General features: G+C 40.2%; 2 protein-coding genes across 2 annotated transcripts; both read left to right on the top strand.

Moving 5' to 3' along the window:
• Positions 1-1,845: 1,845 nt before the first annotated feature.
• Positions 1,846-5,846, top strand: LOC139402869 (CD209 antigen-like protein C). The gene is made up of 6 exons (XM_071146763.1): positions 1,846-2,136; positions 2,346-2,447; positions 3,302-3,472; positions 3,596-3,738; positions 3,895-3,995; positions 5,382-5,846. The coding sequence occupies exons 1-6, from the start codon at positions 1,920-1,922 to the stop codon at positions 5,551-5,553; spliced, it is 906 nt and encodes a 301-aa protein (XP_071002864.1). The 5' UTR covers positions 1,846-1,919; the 3' UTR covers positions 5,554-5,846.
• A 496-nt stretch (positions 5,847-6,342) lies between these two features.
• Positions 6,343-8,017, top strand: LOC139402862 (C-type lectin domain family 4 member E-like). Its single transcript, XM_071146757.1, has 5 exons — positions 6,343-6,413; positions 6,917-7,018; positions 7,348-7,473; positions 7,592-7,734; positions 7,892-8,017. Exons 1-5 carry the CDS (start codon positions 6,380-6,382, stop codon positions 7,994-7,996), a joined length of 510 nt encoding a protein of 169 aa, XP_071002858.1. The 5' UTR covers positions 6,343-6,379; the 3' UTR covers positions 7,997-8,017.
• The last annotated feature ends 1,379 nt before the right edge of the window (positions 8,018-9,396 follow it).

Genomic DNA, 9,396 nt, shown 5'->3' with positions numbered 1-9,396 from the left:
GCCAGGACATGTTACTGTATAATCAGCCAGGACATGTTACTGTATAACCAGCCAGGACATGTAATTGTATAACCAGCCAGGACATGCTACTGTATAACCAGCCAGGACATGTTACTGTATAACCAGCCAGGACATGCTACTGTATAACCAGCCAGGACATGTTACTGTATAACCAGCCAGGACATGTTACTGTATAACCAGCTATGACATGTTACTGTATAACCAGCCAGGACATGTTACTGTATAACCAGCCAGGACATGTTACTGTATAACCAGCCAGGACATGTTACTGTATAACCAGCCAGGACATGTTACTGTATAACCAGACAGAACATGTTTCTGTTCCACAAATCCCCATCCACAACAGGGTCAAAAGCAGTCATCTTCAGACTCAGACTCTCTGTACTGGGGGCCCTTCCCTGGGTGCACAATGAGTTTTTTACCCTAGCACTACACAAGTGACTCAAAACATCAAAGCTTGATGATGAGTTGGTTATTTGAATCGGCTGTGTAGTGCTAGGGCAACACCCAAAATGTTCACTAAGGGGGGCCCCAGGACTGAGTTTGGTAAACCCTGCTTTAAGACACTGTAGCTTTAGTCAATTAACATTGTTGAACATGTTGGAGAGCATCTATACAAAGCCAGATATGACCATTAAGGTTTGACAGAGGTGAGATGGAGGAGAGGATTATGGATATCTACATCAGTGCAGAGACCCTGAGAGACGGTGAGACCAGCACCTCAACACATCTGCAGAATGGCCAGCTACATGACAGTTACAACACCCTTACTGAGGAAAGAGACCAACTACAGACTAGCTAAGACAACCTGACTGAAGAGAGAGACCAGCTGCACACCAGTTGCAAGAACCTGACTGAAGAGAGAGACCAGCTACAGACCAGTTACAACAACCAGACTAAAGAGAGAGACCAGCTACAGACCAGTTATAACAACCTGACTGAAGAGAGAGACCAACTACAGACTAGCTAAGACAACCTGACTGCAGAGAGACCAGCTACAGACCAGTTACAACAACCTGACTGAAGAGAGAGACCAGGAAAAGACCAGTTACAACAACGTAACTGAAGAGAGAGACAAGCTACAGACCAGTTACAACAAGTAGACTAAAGACAGACAACAGCTACAGACCTGTTACAACAATCTGACTAAATAGAGAACCAGCTACAGACCAGTTACAACAAGTAGACTAAAGACAGACAACAGCTACAGACCTGTTACAACAATCTGACTAAATAGAGAACCAGCTACAGACCAGTTACAACAAGTAGACTAAAGACAGACAACAGCTACAGACCTGTTACAACAATCTGACTAAATAGAGAACCAGCTACAGACCAGTTACAACAAGTAGACTAAAGACAGACAACAGCTACAGACCTGTTACAACAACTGAGGAGAGAGACATCATCAACAAAGGGAAAGAGATGATTTTTGAAGGCTGGTACTTCATCTCGACCAAGACAAAAAACTGGAGGGACAGTAGAAAGAACTGAATGAACAGAGGAACAGCACTGAAGCCTCATTTATCAAGACTACTTAACCCCTCATAGTCTAAAGCCCTGTTTCATCCAGATGGGGGGGGGGGGGGGGGGTGTGGAGATGTGGAGATTAGCTACAAACTGAGCAACTCCACTGCCACAACAGCAAACGACACACAACATTTCCTGTATGAACATATTAATGTAATCACCACTTATCAGCATCCTGTGTGTCTAAATTTAAAGAAGACATTTTTTTCCCAACCTCAACCACCATGTTACTATTTCATCATCTTCCTCTTTTGACATTTTCCTTTTATTCTGGGGATGCCATCTTAAACAGTTAGTCTGAGACAGAGCGGAGACAGAAACAAACCCAGAAACAGACACAGGGTCAACAATAGGACCAGAACCTGAGTATGGACAGAAAACACAGTAAGTTGTTGGAGATGTCTGAGGCCATCTATGCTGAGCCAGATATGACCAAGAAGGTCAAGTTTAACAGAGGTGAGATGGAGGAGAGGATTGTTGATATCTACGTCAGTGCAGACACCCTGAGAGACGGTGAGACCAGCACCAAGAGAGAAGAGACAGCAGACGCTGCTCCTAATAATGGACCAGGAGACCAGCACTCAGGTAACACACACACACACACACACACACACACACACACACACACACACACACACACACACACACACACACACACACACACACAAAAATAAATGACCAACACATACATTAAACAGATGAGATTACCCTGTGGTACTACAGATTTATTTGTCCCAATCCTGGATGATACAGTAAAACACATTACCAAAGATCTTTAATCATTTGTGATTCAGTACATGTTCAGTGGTGGAAGGGACCCTCTGGAGTTGCTGCAGTGTGTCTGGGGCTGCTGTGTGTTCTCCTACTGGCTGGGATCATAGGCCTGTCTGTCCAATGTAAGTCTACAGTATATCTATACCAAACAACAATGTAAACGCAACATGCAAACATTTCTAAGATTTTACTGAGTTACAGTTCATATCAGTCAATTGAAACAAATTCATGACTGGCAGAGGATCAGCCATGGGTGGGCCTTGGAGGGCATAGGTCCACCCACTTGGCAGCCAGATTCCAACCACTGGGGAACCAGCCCAGCCAATCAGAATGAGTTTTTCCCCACAAAAGGGCTTTATTACAGACAGAAATACTCCTCAGAACCCTCCCTCAGACGATCCAACAGGTGAAGAAGCCAGATGTGGAGGTCATGGGCTTATGTGGTTATACGTGGTCTGCAGTTGTGAGGCCAGTTGAACATACTGCAGAATTATCTAAAACAACATTCGAGGCAGCTTATGGTAGAGAAATTAACATTAATTTATCTGGCAATGGCTCTGGTGGACATTCCTGCAGTTAGCATGCCAGATGCAGATCCCTCAAAACTTGAGACATCTGTGGCAAAACTACACATTTTAAAGTTGTCTTTTATTGTCTCCAGCACGAGGTGCACCTGTGTAATGATCCTGCTCTTTAATCAGCTTCTTGATATGCCACACCTGTCAGGTGGATGGATTATCTTGACCAAGGGTAAATGCTGAATAACAGGAATGTAAACATATTTGAGAGAAATAAGCTTTTTTTGTGTATGGAACATGTCTGGGAACTTTTAATTCATCTCATGAAACATGAGACCAACACTTTACATGTTACATTTATATTGTTGTTCACTGTTTGAATAGTTCTTATAACTCAGATATAGTAGTTCTGATGTGATCTATTTTAGTGAGCAACTTGTTCTTTATTGTTGTTGCAGACAGAAACGTCTCAACGAACTCATCCATAGAGAGAGACCAGCTTCAGAACAGTTACAACACCATAACTAAAGAGAGAGACCAGCTGCAGACCAGCGCCAACAACCTGACTAAAGAGAGAGACCAGCTACAGACTGAGAGAGATGTTCTTAGCGGGTGGCTTAACAATTGCAGTGAGTAAACCTACAGTAATACATTATCATTAACAACACAGACCTGGTTATGTGTCTGTATTCTTTCATTATTAAGTATCCAGAGGGATAAGTTGAAGGAAATTAATGTTAATCATCTTGTAGAACAAACCTGCCCTGAAGGCTGGCAGAAGTTTGAATCAAGTTGGTACTTCCTGTCTACTGAGACTAAAACCTGGAAGGAGAGCAGAGAGGACTGTCTGGAGAGAGGAGCAGACCTGGTGATCATAAACAGTGATAAGGAACAGGTGACAGAAAGAGGGAGAGGGAGACGGTTAGATATGATCAAACATATGAATATATATTTATATATATATATATATATATATATATATATATATATATATATATATATATATATATATATATATATACCTCTATGTATTTATCTTTCTCAACTACAGACTTTTCTCTTCAACCTCAAGAAGAGAGTCTGGATTGGTCTGACTGACTCTGTTAAGGAGGGGACCTGGAAATGGGTGGACGGCACCCCACTGACCACAAGGTGAGAGATGATAACTAATCTATTAATAAGGCTCCATTCAACATGTTTCTATGCAGGATACTGATATTGATGATAACAGTCATGACAATTAACTATGAAACATTTCTGTATATTATTTAGGATTATGATGTTCTAACTGTGACGTCTGATCTTTATTAACCTTACTGGTATTAACCATGATATCTGACTGTTATTAACCCTGTAGATACTGGTATTAACCATGATATCTGACTGTTTTTAACCCTGTAGGTACTGGTATTAACCATGATATCTGAAAGTTGTTAACCCTGTAGGTACTGGTATTAACCATGATATCTGACTGTTTATAACCCTGTAGGTACTGGTATTAACCATGATATCTGACTGTCTTTAACCCTGTAGGTACTGGTATTAACCATGATATCTGACTGTTTTTAACCCTGTAGGTACTGGTATTAACCATGATATCTGACTGTTTATAACCCTGTAGGTACTGGTATTAACCATGATATCTGACTGTTTTTAACCCTGTAGGTACTGGTATTAACCATGATATCTGACTGTTGTTTAACCCTGTAGGTACTGGTATTAACCATTAAATCTGACTGTTTTTAACCCTGTAGGTACTGGTATTAACCATGCTATCTGACTGTTGTTAACCCTGTAGGTACTGGTATTAACCATTAAATCTGACTGTTTTTAACCCTGTAGGTACTGGTATTAACCATGATATCTGACTGTTGTTAACCCTGTAGGTACTGGTATTAACCATGATATCTGAAAGTTTTTAACCCTGTAGGTACTGGTATTAACCATGATATCTGACTGTTTTTAACCCTGTAGGTACTGGTATTAACCATGATATCTGAAAGTTTTTAACCCTGTAGGTACTGGTATTAACCATGATATCTGACTGTTTTTAACCCTGTAGGTACTGGTATTAACCATGATATCTGACTGTTTTTAACCCTGTAGGTACTGGTGTTAACCATGATATCTGACTGTTGTTAACCCTGTAGGTACTGGTATTAACCATTAAATCTGACTGTTTTTAACCCTGTAGGTACTGGTATTAACCATGATATCTGACTGTTGTTAACCCTGTAGGTACTGGTATTAACCATGATATCTGACTCTTTTTTAATCCTTGTATTAACCATGATATCTGACTGTTGTTAACCCTGTAGGTACTGGTATTAACCATGATATCTGAAAGTTTTTAACCCTGTAGGTACTGGTATTAACCATGATATCTGACTGTTTTTAACCCTGTAGGTACTGGTATTAACCATGATATCTCACTGTTTTTAACCCTGTAGGTACTGGTATTAACCATGATATCTGACTGTTTGTAACCCTGTAGGTACTGGTATTAACCATGATATCTCACTGTTTTTAACCCTGTAGGTACTGGTATGACCCACAGCCTGATAATGCAGGTCCTACAGGGGAGGAGGACTGTGTTGAGATACACACAGATCAGAGTCCTCTGAAGGCATGGAATGACTTGTCATGTGACATGAAACTCAAATGGATTTGTGAGAAAGTGGCTCAACATCACCATGACAATATACTGTAACATATACAGCAGCCTACAGTTCACACCTCTCTCTCTCTCTCACACACACACACACACACACACACACACACACACACACACACACACACACACACACACACACACACACACACACATACCCAAGCACACACATGTTGTATTTGTTTGTATTGGCATATTAATACAATTCCTAATCCTTTCCTGACATTGTAGCTTCCTGTTTACCAGAGTCAACATGAAGTTAGTACATTTGACTTTGTCCACTCTTTGCATGCGGTGCATTTTATCATTTCCAATTAAATACATTCTTCTTACTTGATACAGATATTTACATGCTCCAATTTAGACCTGGTGATGACATTCTCTACAGTACCAAACCACCATTACATACACTGTATAGGAGGGAGGTGACTGTATCACCAATCAATGAGTGTAGTAGAGATATCAAAGGATGTTACTTAATAATCTTTGACAGTCAGTCTTTGTTGTCAAGTTACACATAAGCACAATATCAAATGCGTATTTTTGTCTGTTGTTCCCCTATATTGGTCTCAAAAGAGGGAAGTGAAGTGGATCTTTTCAGTGGTTCAACCAGCTGTCCCTCTAAAACCCCTCAACAAATCAGGTTCATTAAGAATGAGGAAACCCCCGGTGGACCACAGACAGAGAGCAGAGAGGTACCTGGTGGAGAAGCACATTAGACCAACTACTTAACTACGTGTCAGTACAATTAGAATCATACAGTAGATATTACCATTAGGAGTCAGATAGAAAGGTAATCATAGAGTTAGTTAAGATGGATGACCACATCAACAACCAGGTTATTGAAGAAAAGCAGAAGAGAGCAATGAGGAGAGTGAAGACTGAGACCAATCGCTCAAGTAAGAATTAAGAAAACTTTATCACACACACACATTGACAAAGACTTACACAAACACTGAAAAATGCTAATAGCAAGTCTTAGTGGACAAGTAAAAAAAAAAGACGTACCTTTAAATGGATACTTTAAGTGTATTCAGAAGCATTAAAGCGGCAATATGCACTTCCAACATAAACAACACGGTCCCCCTGCCAGTGATTTGGTAAACATCTGAGCAACTGCAGATTGCTCCTTTAATGATTCTAACATGTTATACTGATACAGTAACTTCCTCTAAAGCGACTGTGAGAAACTGTACTCTTGCTGCTGATTATGTCACACCCTCCAGTGTGTGTGGTATGTGTGTGCTTTCATGTGAGTGTTTATGAGTGTGTTGGTACGTGCGTGCTTGCGTGCTTGCGTGCTTGCATGCTTGAATACATGTGTACGTGTGTGTGTGTGTGTGTGTGTGTGTGTGTGTGTGTGTGTGTGTGTGTGTTCTCACATCAGTGTGTATCTCCTCAGGACCTGAGGATTCAGGGAGAAGACTCTACAGGATGGTTGCTGTGAGCTTTGGGATGCTCTGTGTTCTACAAGTCACTCTCAACATCTCCTTGAGACTAGTCTGTGAGTGTATTGTTATCTAATCATTACACTATATCAGACTTTCACAACAACGTCCTAAATTCAGATGACACACTGAGTACAGTTGTCAATTCAATGCCTATTCCACGTTGGTTAAATGTAATTTCATTGAAATTATGTTGAAACAACGTTAATTAAACTAGTGGGGAGTGTTGTTATCTGCGTAATTAAGTTCCTCCTCTGTTATACATGTTTAAGGAACTTTCAAACCACATCCAAGATGTTCTGTCTACTTTCAGATTGTTTGTTTTTAACAGTTGCAGTAAGAAATTGTGTTTTCACCAGTAGCTATATATATCAATACTTTCCAGACAACAGATGCTTCAAATATTCTGAAGAGAGAGACCAGCTACAGACCAGTTACAACAACCTGACGAAAGAGAGAGACCAGCTACAGACTGAGAGAGATTTTCTTAGCAGGAGGTTTACCAATCTCAGTGAGTGAACTACAGTAATAAAATATCATTAATCCCACTAACTTTATCGTGTGTCTGTATTCTTTCAATGAGTATCCAGTGTGATATGTTGAAGGAAATGTATGTTTTCATCTTGTAGAAAAAACTTGTCCTGAAGGCTGGCAGAAGTTTGAATCCAGTTGGTACTTCCTGTCTTCTGAGACTAAAACCTGGAAAGAGAGCAGACAGGACTGTCTGGAGAGAGGAGCAGACCTGGTGATCATAAACAGTGATAAGGAACAGGTGAGAGAAAGAGAGAGAGAGAGAGAGAGAGAGAGAGAGAGAGAGAGAGAGAGAGAGAGAGAGAGAGAGGGGGGGGGGGGGAGAGAGAGAGATGGGTGTGCAGAGGGTAGATATGATCAAACATAAGTATGTATATATGTATCTTTCTCAACTACAGACCTTTCTCTTCAACCTCAAGAAGAGAGTCTGGATTGGTCTGACTGACTCTGTTAAGGAGGGGACCTGGAAATGGGTGGACGGCACCCCACTGACCACAAGGTGAGAGATGATAACTAATCTGTCAATAAGGCTCAATCCAACGTTTTTCTATACAGGTTATTATCATTGATGGCATCAGTAAACAAAGTTAACATTAAGATTGAACTTTTCTTTAAATTATTTAGGATTGTGATGTTCTAACAGTGATATCTGACTGTTTTTAACCCTGTAGGTACTGTTATTAACAATGATATCTGACTGTTATTAACCCTGTAGGTACTGGTATTAACCATGATGTCTGACTGTTTTTAACCCTGTAGGTACTGGTATTAACCATGATGTCTGACTGTTTTTAACCCTGTAGGTACTGTTATTAACAATGATATCTGACTGTTATTAACCCTGTAGGTACTGGTATTAACCATGATGTCTGACTGTTTTTAACCCTGTAGGTACTGATATTAACCATGATATCTGACTGTTGTTAACCCTGTAGGTACTGGTATTAACCATGATGTCTGACTGTTTTTAACCCTGTAGGTACTGGTATTAACCATGATATCTGACTGTTGTTAACCCTGTAGGTACTGGTATTAACCATGATATCTGACTGTTGTTAACCCTGTAGGTACTGGTATTAACCATGATGTCTGACTGTTTTTAACCCTGTAGGTACTGGTATTAACCATGATATCTGACTGTTTTAAACCCTGTAGATACTGGTATTAACCATGATATCTGACTGTTGTTAACCCTGTAGGTACCGGTATTAACCATGATATCTGACTGTTGTTAACCCTGTAGGTACTGGTATTAACCATGATATCTGACTGTTTTTAACCCTGTAGGTACTGGTATTAACCATGATATCTGACTGTTGTTGTCCCTGTAGGTACTGGTATTAACCATGATATCTGACTGTTTTTAACCCTGTAGGTACTGGTATTAACCATGATATATGACTGTTTTTAACCCTGTAGGTACTGGTATTAACCATGATATCTGACTGTTTTTAACCCTGTAGGTACTGGTATTAACCATGATATCTGACTGTTTTTAACCCTGTAGGTACTGGTATTAACCATGATATCTGACTGTTGTTGTCCCTGTAGGTACTGGTATTAACCATGATATCTGACTGTTTTTAACCCTGTAGGTACTGGTATTAACCATGATATCTGACTGTTGTTAACCCTGTAGGTACTGGTATTAACCATGATATCTGACTGTTTTTAACCCTGTAGGTACTGGTATTAACCATGGTACTGGTATTAACCATGATATCTGACTGTTGTTGTCCCTGTAGGTACTGGTATTAACCATGATATCTGACTGTTTTTAACCCTGTAGGTACTGGTATTAACCATGATATCTGACTGTTTTTAACCCTGTAGGTACTGGTATTAACCATGATATCTGACTGTTTTTAACCCTGTAGGTACTGGTATTAACCATGATATCTGA

The sequence above is a fragment of the Oncorhynchus clarkii genome, unplaced genomic scaffold (genome assembly GCF_045791955.1).
Source record: "Oncorhynchus clarkii lewisi isolate Uvic-CL-2024 unplaced genomic scaffold, UVic_Ocla_1.0 unplaced_contig_2102_pilon_pilon, whole genome shotgun sequence".
NCBI classification, from domain to species: domain Eukaryota; kingdom Metazoa; phylum Chordata; class Actinopteri; order Salmoniformes; family Salmonidae; genus Oncorhynchus; species Oncorhynchus clarkii.
The sequence above is the reverse complement of the archived record's forward strand: the minus strand, read 5'-3'. Positions and strand labels throughout refer to the sequence as shown.

Bases quoted from the DNA above. Each gene is read 5' to 3' on its own strand.
- LOC139402869 (XM_071146763.1), top strand. From the start codon at position 1,920: ATGGACAGAAAACACAGTAAGTTGTTGGAGATGTCTGAGGCCATCTAT. The intron at 3,739-3,894 runs GTGACAGAAAGA...TCTCAACTACAG, and splicing joins TAAACAGTGATAAGGAACAG to ACTTTTCTCTTCAACCTCAA. The intron at 3,996-5,381 runs GTGAGAGATGAT...TTAACCCTGTAG, and splicing joins GGCACCCCACTGACCACAAG to GTACTGGTATGACCCACAGC.
- LOC139402862 (XM_071146757.1), top strand. From the start codon at position 6,380: ATGAGGAGAGTGAAGACTGAGACCAATCGCTCAA. The intron at 6,414-6,916 runs GTAAGAATTAAG...GTATCTCCTCAG, and splicing joins GACTGAGACCAATCGCTCAA to GACCTGAGGATTCAGGGAGA. The intron at 7,019-7,347 runs GTGAGTGTATTG...AATACTTTCCAG, and splicing joins CATCTCCTTGAGACTAGTCT to ACAACAGATGCTTCAAATAT.